General features: G+C 39.8%; 1 protein-coding gene across 1 annotated transcript in view; it reads right to left on the bottom strand.

Moving 5' to 3' along the window:
- Positions 1–19,506, bottom strand: part of CAMK4 (calcium/calmodulin dependent protein kinase IV) — a 173,940-nt gene that overhangs the window by 93,740 nt on the left and 60,694 nt on the right. Inside the window, exon 2 of the mRNA XM_054809935.1 lies at positions 11,824–11,902. Coding sequence (XP_054665910.1) covers positions 11,824–11,902 — 79 coding nt within the window. The remainder of the gene's footprint in view (positions 1–11,823; positions 11,903–19,506) is intronic.

The following is a 19,506-nucleotide window of genomic DNA, read 5'->3' as shown; positions in this document are numbered from 1 at the left end:
GCAGTATGCCCTTATGGAAAAGAAAGCCAATGGTATCCTGGACTGCGTTAGGAGTGTTGCAAGCAGTTCAGGGGAGGTGATCCTTCCCCTCTACTCAGCTCTGGTGAGGCCACACCTGGTCTACTGCATGCGGTTCTGGGCTCCTCTTTAGAAGAGAGACATAGACATACTGGGGAGAGTCCAGTGAAGGGACATGAAGATGACTAAGGGACTGGAGTGTCCCTCCTATGAGGAAGGGCTGAGAGAGATGGGACTGTTTGGCTTGGAGAGGAGAAGGCAGATATTTATTTGTGAAGGAAAGCATGTAGGAGGTAGTAATTGATGTGTTATGAACTGTGGTACTAATTGCCTGGATATAAATGCTTTACAGATCTAGCTCCTAGCCTCAGTACCTCATGTTCTCCTCATCCATAAAACATGTAAATGCTATTGTGTTTTCTCACTGTGGTGTTGCAGCTGTAACACAGTAATGGCCCAAAAAGGATATCCGAAATTAGTTATAATGGTGAAATGAATAATTTTCCTGGGCTTCTGATTAATGGATTTTTGGCTTCTCATTCATAGAAATTAGGACTCTCATCTGCAGGAATTAGGATTTTTCTCACAAATTCTTGAAAGCTATATCACAGAGTTCTTTCGCCTTGTATTTTCTCGTATTTTCACATTCAAATCCTATACCTACTATGTTTGCCATTTAATCTAAAAACCTACAATTATCATGCTATTTCTTCTTGTAGCACTATTATCAGTGTGTAAAAAGCTAAAACCTAAATGAGTGTTATGTATCTTGCAGACAAAAACTAAATTTGTGCAGGCTGATTTTCCTGAGACTACTGCTTAGGGGTCCTCAAAAGTTTGCATATCATGTAATCTTTGCAACAATAAAATAAATTTCAAATCAGAATTCTCTCAAAAAAATTGTAAATGAAAGTGACCTGAATACCGTAGGACTGAAATAAAAAGCAAACCATCTTATTTATGCTATTTCTTATTACTTATGGAAATGCATCCAGCTGGTTTCAACTCTATCTACTGAAAACACGGCTAGCTGGAGTTTCAAACATCTACTCATTCAGTATATGCAAAGTATAATGAAATAGCTTGTTGGAAACAGTGGTATTTGAAGGCTGCTTAAAATGAAGGGGAAGGAATAACAAAGGAAGCAGGGTGTTTTTAAAAATTTGTGGGAAAACATGCTATTAGTTATTTTTTATTTAATCAGCTTTTTTTTTTTTTTTTTTTTTTTCCCTTAAGGAAGTCCTTCCTAAATGATTGAAGCAGAGACCAATTTAGTTTGGCAAAAATTTTGGATGATCCTCAACCATAAACACTAGTCCTGCAGCCATGAACCATCACAATATTCAGCTTACAAAGTTGTACTGAACTTCAGTTCCAGACTTAAAGAGATGCTCTGACCAGATGACATATCTCATGGAGATCAGCCAGTGATGCTGGCTTCATGATTTCTCAAAGCAGCATCTGTAACAGGAACCCACAGGTTGTGCTGCTTACACAGTTGCTGTGTTAATTTCCACCTTTGCTTTTCCATTCCTCCCTACATGTGGTCAGTCTTTCTCTAAAAGCACATAACACAAAAGGAGACCACCTCAGCTAAAAAGGATATATTTTATCTTGAAATACACCAATGTAACCAGTTTGCCAAGTGAGTGCATGCTGATTATGGAGTTCTTGGTAAAATAAGGCCTCTCTCTTACCTCAGTTAGATTTGCCTCTCTGAAGGGCTACAAAGAACTGAGCTTCAGGCCAGAGGAATAAATCCAGGATACTCCATTTTAAGTCGTACTCTGTTCCTGTTTTATTCTAATAGCTGATCTGCCCGTATTGGAGAAAACACTGTGATTTCTTATCTTTTCCCTCTTTTCTTCATTTTTTTTTTGTGCATGCAGCCAGTTTTCCCTTAATTCTTTGCTAAACAGCATAGAACAAGCTCAATCTCTCTCCCTCAAAATGAGTAACTGCCACAATTGTGACGATAGGATCACATCATACGCCTCCTGAAAACAACAGCTTCCTAAAATGCAGAGGGAGAAGACTTTCAGAGATCCCCAGCACAAGGCTCACAAACCCTCCATCTATGCAGAAGTCCTGTCATTCCTGCAGTACAGCTCCATCAAAGGCAAATCTCCAGATTTCTTTAACAGGCTGTAAACAATGAAGGGTTTCTAAAGAGAAGGACTATAATTTTGGGATAGACTAATATTTACCTCTGTACCTCCATTCAGCCCTTTTGCAAGGTTGCGTCTTTGCTTTAGGCATTAAATATATCCTCACACAGCAACACACTTCATTCCTATTCCCTGTCCTACCTCTCTACATTTATGTGCACACTGGACACACAAAGCTCCTCTAGACTTGCTTAAAGCCATGGAGAAGACAAATCACCGCAGGCAGGAAGGGAGCAAAGTGTGCATGGACAGCTTGGTGGAAGAAGACGTGCAGCTCAGATTGTTTCACAAAAGTACCTGTTAAGTTATTCAAAGCTAAATGTCTGTAATTCGTTTCTTTTTTTAAATGGATTAATCATCTAAGGGATATTATTTAGTTTCTCAGAACTACTTATTCAACAACACAATGTATACAGTAGGTTGAGCTTCCTTGAACTGCATAACAATGAACTGAGCTTTCTATATTCCTCTTTTTATTAACTGATCTTTGTATTTCTGAAAAATAAGCTGTGAACACCAGAAATTAATGTTAGCTAATTACCTGTAAATTAAATGCAGGAAGGCAAAAAAAGAGATATAATACATATTCTCTGTTCTTCAGATCTTAACCCAAGGGATGACTTACTCAGGAACAGTACAGCAATTCAACCTAAATGGCAATAGGTAAAAAATACTGTTCTACGTTAAGTGATTTTTACACATTATCTGCACTACAATGTGGTATAATACAATCAAATGTAATGCAGATGACATGTTAAATAACTTTAAGTATGTAGGACAAGCTTTTTTCAATTGCAGAATGGGATTTTTTCCTTTTCTGAAGGGTGTCCTGCCAATACAGACAAAAAGCACTTTTTGCTTTTTGAGGACTACAACACCGTATTACAAAGCTATTTTTCAGTAAAATTTTCACTTTCACTAACTGGTGTCTGATTTCATAGCTTATAAACCAAAAACCTATTGGTATCTTACTGCAGAAAAAAAAAAAATCTTTCAGTTTCCTCTTCTTTTGTGGGGCATTTATGTAGAATCATAGAATCATAGAATGGTTTGGGTTGGAAGGGGCCTCAAAGATCATCTAGTTCCAACCCCCCTGCCATGGGCAGGGACACCTTCCACTAGATCAGGTTGCCCAAAGCCTCATCCAACCTGGTCTTGAACACTTCCAGGGATGGGGCATCCACAACCTCTCTGGGCAACCTGTTCCAGTACCTCACCACCCTCACAGTAAAGAATTTCTTCCTAACATCTCATCTAAATCTCCCCTCCTTCAGCTTAAACCCATTACCCCTTGTCCTGTCACTACATGCCCTTATAAACAGTATCTCTCCCGCTTTTCTGTAGGCCTCTTCAGATACTGGTAAGCCACAATTAGATCTCCCTAAATTCATTTTTTTCATTTTACATGGAAGTTCATGTAAAATGAACTTTCTTGTTCTTCTTTAGATCCTATGCATTTGATGGATTTAACTTTTACTTACTTTCTAAAAGAAAGTAGTGAGTCAGACTGCGGAAGCCAGATTCCCCATATGTATGAGAGAAAACTGGATATAAGCAGTGGAAACTCAAAGCCTTACTGCTTTATTTCTTTATTCAAAATAATTTTGACTGAAATATCTTATTCATCTTTCAGAAGAAACATAACAGTGTGAACTGCACATGAATGAGATGATGACATGGATGACTAAAAATGAGCAAACCAGGAAAAGTAATCTACATATATAATAGCTAGTACTGCAGATGGAGTGGTAATTAAGAAATTACCATTTCCCAATAATTACGAAGGATTATCATGTGTGGTATGTGCGTGTGTGTGTGAATGAACAACAGAAGAGAATGTGTAAGCTAGTTGAAAAAAAAAAAAACATTTTTTTTAACGGTGAGTACTGATATGCAGTTGATTGTTTTCATAAAGAACATGACACTGTTCTTTTTCCTTTTTGAAAAATTTCAAAAGAATTAGAACATTACACAGTAATACAATGTGTTAATTAATACCAGCTTTGTGATGAAAACTTTGACCTTACATGTACATATATGTGTAAATATATTCCAAACATTTGCAAATTGGAGAAAAAAAGAATACTGTCATAGCACTTCAGACCAATTGCGGTATTTTGTCAGTCTCTCGGTTTTTCTGTGGATCAGGTGTGTCTGCTAAACTTCATCACTTTCAAATGTTACTCCAGTAAGAGTACTGACAATTACTGCACCACAGGATATATATATTAAAATATAAATATTTTCAGCATATGTGTTGCCTGAAAACTGTTGCTCTGTTTCTGATCTGAGAAAAAGTTCATGTGCCTAGAATGCTTGTCTGATTTTGAACACCAACCAGTCTTCAGGAAGAATGCTGCTTCATAAATACTGATTTTAATTAAAGTACTGGGTAAATATTAGTTAAGCATCACAAACTCTGTGAAGGAGGATGCCCACACATGAAAAAACATTAAATCAAAATGAGAATTCTCCAAAATAGTCCCTGTACTTGCATGCCTCATTGCCTGAGACACAGAAGGCCTAATATTTCATAATACTTACATGGTTTTAGAGGACTGTACCTATCAATTAAAATCTCAGAAAACTAACCAGGCTATTTTTCAAAGCATTGCTAAGAAGCAAACCAAATAAGTATTATCTCAATTTTATAGATGAGAAATTTGAAACCAAACCAAATACCTCAGCCAACGGCATAGGCTGAATTGGGAATGCACCAGGACCCAGGTTCCAGGCAACCCAGCTCAGCATCCCTGCACGTAGGGAAGAACAACCCCAGACACCAGTACAGGTTAGGGGTTGACCTGCTGGGAAGCAGCTCTGCGGAGAAGGACCTGGGAGTCCTGGTGGACAGCAAGCTCTCCATGAGCCAGCACTGTGCCCTCGTGGCTAAGAAGGCCAATGGTTTCTTGGGGTGCATTCAGAAAAACGTGGCCAGCAGGTCGAGGGAGGTTATCCTCCCCCTCTACTCTGCCCTGGTGAGGCCACATCTGGAGTTCTGTGTCCAGTTCTGGGCAACCCAGTTCAAGAAAGACAGGGAACTACTGGAGAGAGTCCAGCGGAGGGCTATGAGGATGATTAGGGGACTGGAGCACCTCTCGTATGAGGAAAGGCTGAGAGAGCTGGGTCTGTTTAGCCTGGAGAAGAGAAGACTGAGAGGGGGTCTTATCAATGCTTGTAAATATCTAAAGGGTGGATGTCTAGAGAAAGGGCCCAGACTCTTCTCAATGGTGTCCAGTGACAAGACAAGGGGCAACAGGCACAAACTGGAACACAGGGAGTTCCATCTAACCATGACAAAAAACTTCTTTACTGTGAGTGTGCCAGAGCACTGGGACAGGCTGCCCAGAGAGGTTGTGGAGTCTCCTTCTCTGGAGATATTCGAAACCCACCTGGACGTGATCCTATGTAACGTGCTCTAGGTGATCCTGCTCTAGCAGAGAGGGTTGGACTAGATGATCTCTAGAGATCCCTTCCAACCCATACCATTCTGTGAATCTGTGAATCCCCTTCTCTCTTCCCCAGAGCATGTTGCTTTATTGTAATGGCAGCTCCCAAATTACTTCAGTTACAGTTGTTAGCACTTGGTAGACCTATAACATAGGCAGGCACTTGGTGTCTCAATTTAGAAACAGCAGAACAGAGGCCATCTGTTCTCTTCACTCATTAATATTTTTAAAACAACTTGTCCAGATTCAGGCAGGAAATTTAAGGCAGAGGTGCATCTAATTTCTTGGAAGGCATTTACTTGCCCAGACTATAAGACAATCTCCAGGCTGGCTCTGGTTCATATGTTGGCTAGCTTTCTCAAAACACACCATAAGGAGGTAAAGGTCTACAGATGACAGAGTTCATTTCATAAATAGCAAATAAATATATTTGCTCCGTTCAAGAATTCTGTGTTCTTCCAATATGACACATGTGCTATACGTTGTATGCAACAACTGTTCCAGAACAGCTGGTTGTAAATCTCACATAATTTTTAAGTCTTAGCTTAGTGTAGAAACAATCATATTTGTAACATGTATCCTAAAGATACTTAATTTTTCTTAAGCACTGAGACATCAGGCTGCTAAGGGAACTAGTCGGTCAGATCCCCTGGGAAACTGCTCTTGAAGGCATCGGGGTCCATCAGGGCTGGCCACTTTTTAAGGGCCACCTCCTAAGAGCTCAGGAACAGGCAATTCCAAAATGCTGCAAGTCAAGCAGGCGGGGCAGAAGACCAGCTTGGCTGAACAGGGATCTTCTTCTAGAGCTGGGGCAGAAAAAAAAGCTGGAAGCAAGGTCAGGCAATGAGGGAGTTCTACAGGGATGCTGCTTGCCTTTGTAGGGAGAATATTCGTGCGGCCAAAGCTCAGTTAGAGCTGAAGCTGGCCAGTACTGTGGGTGACAATAAAAAGGGCTTTTTTAAGTACGTTAACAACAAAAGGAGGACCAGAGAGAATATTGGCTCGTTACTCAATGAGAATGGTCACCTTACTAACAGGGACATAGATAAAGCAGAGACGTTTAATGCCTTCTTCACCTCTGTCTTCAACACTGATGATGGGCTCTGGGACCCCACTTGCCCCAAGTTGGAGGACTGTGACTGCAGTAACAATAAACTCCCAGCTGACCCCGAAATTGCGCGGGACTTGCTGCTCCACCTGGATGCATACAAATCCATGGGGCCAGATGGGATTCATCCCAGAGTGCTCAGAGAGCTGGCTGATGTCATTGTGAGACCTCTCTCAATTATTTTTCAATGGTCTTGGGAATCTGGAGAGGTCCCAATTGACTGGAAGCTGGCAAACGTTGTTCCTATCTTCAAGAAGGGCGAGAAAGAAGACCCTGGTAATTACAGGCCTGTCAGTCTCACTTCAGTGCCTGGTAAAATTATGGAGAAAATTATGCTGGGAGTTATCGAAAAACACCTGAAGGACAGTGCAGTCATTGGTCACAGCCAACATGGGTTCGTGAAAGGAAGGGCCTGTTTAACAAACTTAGTTGCCTTTTACGACAAGGTCACCCATCTAGTTGACCAAGGGAAGCCAGTTGATGTCATTTTTTTAGATTTCAGTAAAGCTTTCGATACTGTCTCTCACAGTATCCTTCTGGACAAAATGTCCAGCATACAGCTTGACAAAAACATAGTGCAATGGGTGAGCAACTGGCTGACGGGTCAGGCTCAAAGAGTTATGGTATACGGGGTTACATCAGGCTGGTGGCCAGTCACTAGTGGGGTTCCCCAGGGCTCAATTTTAGGGCCAGTTCTTTTTAATGTTTTCATAAATGACTTGGATGTAGGGCTAGAAGGTGTCGTGAGCAAGTTTGCAGATGACACCAAACTGGGAGGAGCTGTTGATTCTGTCGAGGGTGGAGAGGCCTTGCAGAGACATCTGGACAGATTGGAGAACTGGGCAATCACCAACCGCATGAGGTTTAACAAGGGCAAGTGCCGGATTCTGCACCTGGGAAGGGGCAACCCTGGCTATACATACAGACTGGGCGATGAGATGCCGGAGACCAGCCATGCTGAAAGGGACTTGTGGGTCTTGGTCGACAGCAAGTTGAACAGGAGTCAACAGGGTGCCCAGGCTGCCAGGAAGGCCAGCCTGGGGTGCATCAAGCACAGCATTGCTAGCCGGTCTAGGGAAGTGATTGTCCCACTCTACACTGTGCTGGTGCGGCCTCACCCCGAGTACTGCATGCAGTTTTGGGCGCCACAGTACAAAAAGGACATAAAACTATTGGAGAGTGTCCAAAGGAGGGCAACAAAGATGGTGAAGGGTCTAGAGGGGAACACATATGAGGAGAGGCTGAAGTCCTTTGGTTTGTTCAGCCTAGAGAAGAGGAGACTGAGGGCAGACCTCATCGGGGCCTACAGCTTCCTCACGAGGGGGAGCGAGGGGGCAGGCGCTGATCTCCTCCCTCTGGTGACCAGTGATAGAACCCGAGGGAACAGAATGAAGCTGCGACAGGGGAGGTTTAGGTTGGATATCAGGAAAAGGTTCTTCACTGAGAGGGTGGTCGGGCACTGGAACAGGCTCCCCAGGGAAGGGGTCACAGCACCAAGCTTGACTGAGTTCAAGAAGTGTCTGGATAACGCTCTCAGTCATATGCTCTGATTCGGTTGGTCCTGTGTGGAGCCAGGAGTTGGACTCGATGATCCTTATGGGTCCTTCCAACTCAGGACATTCTATGATTCTATGATTCTATGATCAAGCAGAAGTGAATTGCACAATGGAAAGCAAAGCAACTTCATATTTGCAATTGCAAGTGCATAACTCCATTACTGTACTTAGCTTATTTGATGAGTTTTTCTGAAGTGCTATATGATCTGCTTTTGCCTCTTTCTTGCTTCATGAAATGGATTTCTCCACAAAGAAATTACATGATTCAATTCTTTTTATGTATTACCTGCATGGAACTTAAGAGATCTGCTAAACATAGCAAAAATCAAACAATGAGTATATAACACAATCCTACATTTCATATATGTTCAGGAACTGAGCATAAAGGTTGGATGAGCAAATCAAAGGCAATAATTTAGTATGTCTGTTTGCCTGTCCCATAGATACTGTTTTATGAACATATTTCTTTTTGTACCTGCTCAGAACAATTCAAAATCTAATTTCTTATACATTATCTGAGAGGTTTTCTTCCCACTAACACGTATATCAAATTTTCTTTGGGCCTCTTTAGCCCTTCTAACAGTTGTCTTTTAGCTGCTCTGGAAGTTATGGTCCTAATTTGCCTATCAGTTCCCTAACTACAACAGTCAGACACTTCAAGAGTAAGAACTAGAAGTATTCTTCGAACTAAATTTTATTCACCAAAAGTGTAACTTAAAGGATTCAAAACTACTCCTAAACCTGGGCTGAATTGGACAAGACCAAGACAAAACAGGTAACAGAACCATTCTATTTCACTAATTTTGAAGTAGCAAAAAAACATTTTTCTCCTCCTTTTGGAACTGTACAAAATTTTAATTAATGGTTAAGAACAATTAAACCTCTAAATTGAAATAAAATATTCGCCAAATATTATTTTATTGACAAAAAAAGGTTTGTATAAACACGTTTTTCTCCTGTTTGTTGCCTTAACTAGCAATGAGAAAAAAAAATGAATAGAACTGAGCAAATGATCTAAGAATACTACTTCATTAGGCTAGATGAAGAAATATTTATTACAGAAATTCCTAAGAACTCACATCTTTCCACAAGTGTGTATTCTCAGAATTGGTTGATATGACCTGCTCAAGATTTTATTTGCTCTTCAATGAGAATGTGTGTCAGGCAAAATGAAAAATTAATCTTTACACTGATAGGTATTTTAAGTTTCTTGCAGTCTGTTCCTAGCACACTATTTCAATCCAAAAGGATCTTTTGTTTCTTATATGAGCTATTCTCATGGGACAACAGTAATCATTTCTGATGCTTTACTTCAAATTACAGTACTGTAGTGAACAGCAGTCACCGATCTGGAGCTGCCAGTCAGCCACCAGACTCCTAATCCACATCACTTGTTACCACTTCCAGAACAAGCTGGGCCGCTCTTTCCCAGACTCTCACCCTGTTTTTACAGACACTCTTCCTCAGCGAGTTAGTCTTGTTTGGTGCAGAATTTAAAGTCAGTTTGGATAGAAAAATCAGAGTATTTGTTCTTTCGCCATCTTCCTTTGTCTTCCCCTTCTAATTTCCTGTGCTCTTCAGAGCTCCCTTATGTGCATTTAAGAAAAGGAATTGAAGAAATGAGACCGTGCATCAAAAGCAAACAGTCACAGGCTCTTCCTCTTGTTTTCTCCCATCACTTTTCCTCCACTATTGAACTGCCATCTGTTTTTTCAAACTGTTTTAAAAAAGCCATCAGGAAACTTAAGCTGATCAACATTTTAGTATATGATTTGGCCCACACTTGGTTATTTTTACACTGAGATGCTGTGAGCAAAGATCACGCCTCCTGCTGCGGGAGCACCATAACACACAGTTAGTTCTGTCTCTATGATAATAATTACATGTCCAAATTGGAATGGAGCTACAGTAGCTCATGGCACACAGACACAAGCAGTGGCACATCCTTACAGTATTGCCTCCCATGTTCTCAATTACATAAATAAGCTCAGTCGTGTAATAGCATCACTTGTTCTCGTAACAGAACAAAACATCCCAAAGTGTATCAATTGCACTGGGAACTGCTTAACCACACTGCTAATATAATCAAAGCTGCATTAAGCCAAGCTATTGCTAATGTGCAAACAACTTACATGACCATAATCATATGTTCTTGTTTGCCATTCTTCCTACACGTAAAAGAAAAAAATCAATACAATAAGTGCATCAAAAGTCTAAACTCAATAGTTTCTGAGACAAATACATGGATCTAGTATTAATGTGGCCATCGTCAACATGTATTAAACTCCACAAAGGAAAAAAAAAAAAAAAAAGCAAAGAAATATTTAATGTAATATCATTCTTCCTCGTGCATTTTAAAATGAGAATTATAAGAAAGGATATTCCTAAAACATTATGGGAATCGTTGGCATAAAGAACTGATAAAAAAAATAAAAATTAAGTTCTCTGCATTTCCATAGGAAAGACAGAGTGTAGGCTGCAGCAATGCAAGTCCTTCACTTATGCTCTGGTTCCTTCAATGCACCAGATGCAGATTCAAAAGCACCACACAACTAAATTTCTGTGCCAGTTTAAACTTTGGCTTACTTTCAAAGATGATAAATTAATGCCAACATTTTACTCATGTGGAACCCACTCATTATGTCTTGCACAAAGACCACCAGTTAATTCAGCATTTAGACATGTTTACGCCTACCCACCCCTCATTATGTTGCTACATGTGAACATTCCTGAACTTTATGGAATAATGGATGATTTAACACTGGAATAAACTGAATCAAAGCCACTCATGAATAAAGATCATGTCCATGCCTCACAGCTTGCTTGCTTCCTCTCAAATTTCTCTTCCCCTCCTAGGAACTGCTCTGCCCTATCACCCACACTCTCTTTCTGCTCAGTCTCCCAATCCATTACTAGCCTCTCCTCTCTAGTCTCTCTTCATGCTTTCCACCATCTATTTTGTAACACACACAGAAATAGCTGTGGTAGAAGTGTGACATATATGGAGCTCTAAAAATAAGTGATGTCTCAACTTGTTCTCTTGCAATTTTTTAAGGGGAAAGAACCTCTACAAAATATTTAATTTTACTTGAGTTTGAAATGGTGTTTTAATCAGTTTCTGAAAAAGATAAATCATGTAATAATACTTTTTGAGCCAAACAATGTACTAAAGCAAAATGAAATCACAGAGCATTTAAATGATTCGGAACCTGCTTTTTTTCCATAGTTAAAGAAAAAGAAATGTTTGTCTAAAAGATTTTGCCCAACTCTAGGTCTATACAGACAACACCAGATGAAAATACAAGCAAGATTTGTGAGGATAATGCATTCTCAACAGAGATTTGTTACCTCTAAAAGCTGTTTTAATGATGAGGAGCAGAAGCAGCTCTACTAAAGAAAATACAAGCTTAGCAGACTCCTTAATCTAGCCCATTTCCCCCACACAAAGAAACTGCACCCAAAAAACCACAGAGAAAATCCCAACCATATCCCAAAGCAGAGCAAAACAAAACAAAACAACTTACTGTCTTCTTCAGCATTTTGATGGCATAAGGTTTCTGGGTCCCTTTCTGCCTGCATCTGTAGACAATGGATGTAGCCCCACTAAATTTAAAAAAAAAAAAAAATTAGTTGTACATACGCCTCTTGGAATATGTCAATAAACAGACTTGCCTAGCTGAAACTGCATTCTCTACTCTTCCCAGTTTGCGCAAAAATACCTTATTTTCCCCCACTGATGCAAGCAATAAAACAGTGTAAACACTGCTCTCTGTTGAAACAGTGAACCTCAGTGGTTATGCAGCCAACAGAACTTGCAAGAGCTCAAGATGCCTCTTGGTCACCTTTTCTGGCTCCTGACACATCCTGCAGGTTTCTTCAGGGTAGCAAGGAACATAATCTGGCCCCAAACCTATGACAACCTATGTTGTCTTTGTTAAGGCAATCCATCTGCAACAATAACTTGCATTATGTTTTTTTTACTAATGGTTGATGACAGTAATGGGGAGACAGAAGAGAAGAGACAATTACTGTGCTACTCCTTGCCTGATTGCCCAAACAGCCAAATTTAGCACCAGATAGAGAGAGAAGCATTTCTGGTTAATTCACTCAAAACTGGTGGGGCTTGTTCATAGCAAAACTGAACTGGGCTTACATCTTTTAGTTGCCGTCAAGGTGTACACACTTGAATGTGCTAAATCTGAGCACTCGTAACATAAAATTACAGCACTGCTGGTTGGAAGGCACTTCTCTGAGTGGGAGGTTGGGCTAGACAGTCTCCAGAGATCCAGATCAGTGCAGGCTCAGGTGCTCAGGTTACTTGCTATGCTCTATTTGTTACCTTCAAGGAAGGGACTTGTACTCTATGAATTAGCTAAAGAGATTAAAAACCTCTGGCAAAACCCTCATGGTAACAAACAATCCAGATACCTTTATATTCTACCACATTTACTTTTAGATGCCTCTGAGCAACCCAGTGCCAGCCACCATCAAAATGGATGCACTGAAGTGCTACATGTCAGCACTGGATTTAAGCCACTTTTGGAAGCCTGCTGTCCTTGGGAGATTTGTCACCCACTCTGAGACTCAGCACTTCCAAATAGCTGCAGATTTTTAAGCTAGAAGGGACTGCATTTATTGTACATGACTTCCTGAATAACACACATTGCAGAACTGCACACAGCCACTCTGCAGTGGTAGGATTTTACATATACCACACACCAAATTGCACTACAGATCTCTTTGAACCAGAAGAAACCCATCTCAGTATGTCAACAAGAGATGAACACAAGCTGCAGAAGGAGATGAGCAGCTTGCTTTTAAACAGTGGAATGGCATAGCCATGTTTGACTATATGAATAAAGCTGTGACACGGAGTTTATTATTCTAAGTGCACTGCTGTACAAAACCACCATGCTTGTGCTGCACTTCTCCCTCCTCAGCACGGGCACAGGTACCAGATAATGCTCTGCGTAGACATGACCATATTTTTATGAGTGGATGAATGAGCGCAAGAACTAGCATTTGATTGAGAAGATTTATTTCAGAGAGACCTCTTCATTAAGAAAGGTCACCTATGGCAAGGGTTACACAGCTTAATCATTTGAAGGCTTGTGTGCATCAAATACACATAAAGTAATCTTCACTTCATCTCAAATGCTAAAATGATTTGTCTCTCATAATAGTGTATTGATAAATGTGTGGGAGTACTGCAAGCCTCAGTGACTCCCAGGATCATTACATGAATTTAATTACATCTCCTCTCCTTGGTCAACTCTCAAAAGGCTCTATTTAGCAAAAAGAAAAAAAGAAAAACCACCACATTAAAAAACCCCTCACATCTTTTAAGTACAACCAAAAATGTTAAAGGATAAAATTCTAAGAACCTGCTGTGACAAGCTTTATACCTCTAGTATTTCACTACAGCAATGTAATGGGGAAGTCACTGCATAAACTGCAAATCATTCTTGTACCCTGCTTCAGATATTCAGAGTCCAATATAAACATTAAACTCATTAGTCTACATATGCTCTTACTAAGTAGGCAGCAAACCTTGTAGAAATGTTTTTATTTGTTTGAGGGCACAATTAGATAGGCTGTGCAGCAGACGATCCAAATAAACACATTACCGTTCCTGTGTACATCTCCAGGTGTTTGCAGCTGCTGCAGCAATGGAGGGTCGTCATTGTCTCTCAGTAATGCTATTGTCAGTGTTTGCTTTATCAGTTTGTCTTCCACGTGAATAAAAACCTAGCCACTAGAACACATCTGACGATTTAACAGGACTGTTTAGTGATGAGATGGACAGCTACACCAGCAGGGGTAGCATGACACCACCTTTAACAGTTGATTTGACTGTACCCAAAGCTCGAAGAGAGGCAGCATAATCCAGGAAAGAGGCATATGAGAGCTCAGAGAGACAGGAATTTATGAAGGCATGTCCAGATGAGCAGTTTGCCATCAGGCTTGTTAGTCACTGTTCACAGTTTAGAAATTACTCCCTGTTGTAAAGATTTCTGACAGCACGTCCTTGGAGTCCTAATTTGGGGGAAAAAATGACAACAAGATATCACAAGACTTGGGAATGCTTTCAGAGAGATCTCCTTTGGTTTACGTGCCTGTGCCCAGCTCTGACAGGCACGTTCCCATCAGCCAGAAAAGAGATCACTGAGGTAACAGCAGCTAACACTGCCTTCCTTTTCCGTGCCAGAAAACAGCAGTGGGACTCAGGAACGGGATGGCAACCTGCTTAACACCACACAAAGGAAGCAGACAGCCATTACTGTTACAGACCTGACTCCTTGTCTCTTTGGTGGTAACAAGATCTCTTTGATTCTTCCCATTAAAAAAAAGGAAAGAAAAAAGAAAGAAAAAAAAGGAGGGGAAAAAAGTAACCTATGGGTCTTAATGTAAATGTGCAAACAGAATTGCCTTGTGCAAAGAAGTGCATTTTGCTTTGCATATTTTGGCTTCCTGCTGGAGCTCAGTGAGCCTTCTGCTGAATCAGCACATACAGCCTTCCTGAGCCTGTATGTCTTGGAAGGTCAGCAATACAATTGGAGCAATTCAAGCTTTCATCACCAAAAAGCAGTGGGAAGCTTCAGCTGCAAAAAATGTCATGTGTAACTGAAAAGCCCAGAGAGCTGCTAATTGTAATCTCTTGCCCTTAAGTTTTTCAGCATCAAACACTGACTGCCAACAACTGGGCTCTCAAAACCTGGAATTTGTACCAACTAAACATTTAATTGATACATTTGGTTAGAAAACAGAAATATGCAGAAACAAAAAATTCTTGTGGCCACATGTCACTTTCTACAAGCGTAAAATTTATTGCCAGATAGACAGATTGTGAGCTTCTCAATGTCCCTTTCTCTGCAGGTGGTGTTCCACTTCGTCTAAATGATAAATATTAATGGTGCTATAGAAAGAGATCACCTATACTCAATGGTTATACAGCAGATACCAACTCTAGGGAATATTTAGTCCTATAGCATGAATAGTTTCAGCAGAAGAAACTGAGTGGACCCTCAGCCCAGGTATCTAATAATCACTTGCAGAAGTACATTGCAGTGTGTGATTGGCAAGCAACCCATTACCAATTCGGACTGAAAAACAGAAATTAAGTCTCCCATAGTCCAGATGAGTCCAACCACAAGATTACTCACTATATTTTGTTGGCATATTAAAAATTATCCTGCCTGCTCTTCCCTCTTCCTAGTTGGTCAATACATACATGCATACATACGTACACTTATATTTATATGAAATATTTTATTGTATCTATTTCTGCATGTAAGTGTGTATTTATTTAGTTTTAAAGAAAATTAGGTTTAAAGGAGCACTCAGCTGTTGCTTTTTTGCTTGCAGATCTCTTCTCAGCATAGAACAGGCTGCCTTAACCCAAAACAAATTATTTGAAGCTGGCTGGAAAAATATGAAAAAAGGCACATTCTTGGAATATATAGTTGGCCAAGTTGGAGAATAGTAAAAATTAGAACTCCTACATTGTTGAAAACATTGTCATTCTCTTTTACTGACATATGTGTTTCTGTCTGGAAAGCTGCTTAACAGTTCTGTTAAAGATTTACTTTTAAAAGCCGAGGTATAACTGTGAACATGCTAAAGAACAAAAAAAATCCCCAAACCACTTTACTATGTATGCTATATGCTTTACTACACAAATGGGTTTCGATATCCAGTTCTGAACTTATAAAAGACCTAAAAATTATGTTTGTGTCTTCACTACTTGATCATAATGGACAATAAAACACTCACTTCCATGTGATGCTGCCTACATCAAGGATAACAACAACTCATGAGAAACGTCATGATGTCCTCTGCATGGAATGTATCACAGCTGCCACACACTGAACTCGGTATTAGCACAGAACTGGTTTTCCCACAGAACAAATACCTCAGTGACATGGTAAACTCACTCAGCCATTAATCAAATGATTGTATGAAAAAATTTAAGTATTACAAGAACCACTTAATATGTGAAATTAATCTAAAATTCAATGACTGAACTCTGCATGTGTGTTGTTTCCACACAAATTTGAAAACTGATTTTTAAGATATTAAAAATATACACACAGAACTTTTTGCCCCCCTAATATACACTTTGTTGAGTATTCCGGATTATTTTTCTTATTATTATCCTCATGTGTTATTGAATTCACAATTACTTTAGAAGGACACTATTTTAGAGATTGGGTGACAGCACTATAGCGCTCTGCTTGTGCTAAGGGGTCCAGACTGCGCAGCTGAGAGAAAAGGCATGGTTACATTTCAAATACATGCAGTCAAAAATAGTGGTGTCACCACAGATGGAAGGAAGGCAGGGACGCCCAGGAGGGGCATTATGGAGGTGGAAGTGATGAGCAGAATTTGCACATAAAGGAGAAAATGGAATTTGCATCATCAGGCTGGACCCACAGTGGAGACTGGCAGAGAGAGAAGAGCTTAGGCAAGAAAAGACACAGAATTTGAGCTGGGTTGGAAAAAGTCTTTTCTCCTCCCAGCCCCCCTAAAAAGCCTCTGCCTCTGAAACAGGAATGAGAACCAAAATGAAACACAGCCAGATGTATATTTTGTCACAGGTAGGCAGGAAAGGTGAATTCCTAGAGCTGCAGTTTTTATAATAAAATAAACAAACAGTCACTGACAGTATCTTCACAAGAAGTAAGAAAATGGATCCTTTCAAAAGTAGGTCAGCATCTCTATATCATGCCCACTCATCCCGGGTTTTATAGTGCATTTTGAATCAACTCAGTACAAATACAGTCCTCAATGTAATCTCCTGTAAATTTCATTTGGATTATATTCCTTAAGTTCTGAATTGATATTTGAAAAATAAATTAGTTTGTGCTTCATGCAGTCAAAGAACAATTACACAATCTGTTCAAACAAATCAGGTGAAAGAATGAATGGTCCCAAGAAAACTGTGCCTAATACAGAACCACAGAAATCTGTGCTGCCAGTACTGCACTAACAGATTAAAGTCTAGTATTGTTTTCCATAAAGAATACTGATTTTTCTACAGTCTACAGAAGTATAAAGACATTAATTCACTCTTTCTTATATATACACTAGAAGTTCAAAATGCATTTGTAGGAACGAAATTACAGTTCCTAGACCTCAAAATTAAATGCCCTGTTTGAAGATAAAGACTGGACAGAACAAAAAAATCATTGCCAAAACTACTGACACACATACAAATGAAAATTACATTTAAAAAATATATATTCCATGGCATTACTACTATTTCCTTCATTTAAAAAAGCACATACATGTAAATTCAGAAATTCTCACACCTTGCATTTCATGCGAAAGTATATCAAAACAAACTTTCTTTCTACAATGAACTTACAAGTAATTCTTAATTACTCAAATCTTATCTAAAAGCTTCTTAACATTAATATCTACATATACAGGACTTGCAGACAATTCTGTGCAACTGCAGCCCTCCCTTCCTCCTCATTATTTCACATCTTGTAAAGAGAATGGAAAATTTCACAAAACGAACATAATGTAGGAGGGAGAGACCTTGAACTCCTATACTCTATAAGGAATGAAACTAATCTTTGAGGAAGGCAAGGCTGGTGGAAAAAACATATACAGTTCTGGAAAGGAAAGCTAATTCTACTGTATTTCAGAGCTCTGTCTGCTTTGATTTTGACAAGAAAAAAAATCCATACCCTTTCAGATTTTGACTCTATGACTTTCAGCTGCTGTGTTGATTTTCTAATATTTGAGGTGAAAGGACTTTTTAGCAATTGAGTCCTGTTCAGGCTGGCTTGCAAAGGCAATGCAATAGACCAACAAGAGGTGTTCGATATTCAGCCTTCATTCAGCAGACAAAAAAAAGGACCCTTACATAACCATATTTCCAACAAAAGACATACGCTGTTTTTCACTGAACAGTAATCAAATTAGTGCTTGCCAATATTCTTGAATCTGTAACAATTTCGAGAACTGTAATCCTTTAGATGTGGGCTAGGTTGGCTGGTGAAACACTAATTAAAATGCAGCTGTCCAAGCCACTGCTGCTGCAGTGGCTGGACCAGTAGCTGCTAATTCCTGCTGGGACTGCAGCAGCATTTCTCACTAGCTTCCAGTGGGGCACCTCCCTCAAGTACTGCAGGAGATTTATAGAAAAAGACCTCTAGCCCACAAGGAGTCTAAACACTTTGTTACATCTGGCATTATTGCCTTTTAAAACAGTGGGCATTCAGCTAGTGATTAAATTAGCTGTATTCTATAATATCCATGTTAACATTATTTCCCCCAACTCAAAGACTGCTTCTTCAGTCTCTGGTTAGCTGGTGGGTAAGCATCAAGGACCAGAAACGGGCTCCCAAAACTGCATATCTTAAAGCATTTTGACAAATCTGGCTTCCCTGCCTTTCATTGAATGGAAGAATACAGCTGACCCAGACTTACTAAAAGAACAAGAAATTACCTCAGACCTTAATTTGAAAACATGGAAGCAAAATTCAAACTACGGTGAATTTCAAAGGTTATTGCTTTACTACATGTACATTGCTTTCCTTGGTGTACTCCGCTTTCAGGAAGTTGCTTCCTGAACAAAGCTTCGAGTGCTGAAATGCAGATAAGAGGTCAAGATCAGAGCACTTCATACAGCACTGTGGAAGAAAAATGTATAGAAGATACATTTGCTCCTTCTCCTTTTTCCTTTAGCCCCTTTAAAAAATTGGGTTAGGCCACATATAAGAACAACCGTATGTCTAAAATAGCAGGGGAGTTCTCAATAGTAAAACCAATTTCTTTCCTATCAAGCCTGGAGAAAACTTGCAGCTGAAAGTTGGCTGAAAACCAACTTGTAACAATGTCAGGTTTATTTTTCAACAAGAAGTTCTTGTGGTCCAATAGATGCAGAAATTGATTTTGAATATTTTATTGTAACCAGAGTTTCCTTTGAGACTGCTCTTCTCTTTTCAGGCACAGGAGAGTACTTACCCACTCACGTTTAGGTAGTTCAGTGAAATAGGGAGAGCAAAGAAAAGGAGGAAGAAGAGTAGACTGAGTGAAGTCATGCTGCTTCCAGCTGGATGCAGATTTTCATTCTTGGTACTGAAGTTTGGAAACACTGGGGCAAATTTTCAAAACCAGTCTACCTGTGCAAGACACAGACCCAAATCTTTGGATTGGCAGTTTCAGGCATATTCTCACTGCCACAGGCTCTGCGC

Source organism: Grus americana, chromosome Z, assembly GCF_028858705.1.
Source record: "Grus americana isolate bGruAme1 chromosome Z, bGruAme1.mat, whole genome shotgun sequence".
In the NCBI taxonomy this organism is placed as follows: Eukaryota; Metazoa; Chordata; class Aves; order Gruiformes; family Gruidae; genus Grus; species Grus americana.
The sequence above is the reverse complement of the archived record's forward strand: the minus strand, read 5'-3'. Positions and strand labels throughout refer to the sequence as shown.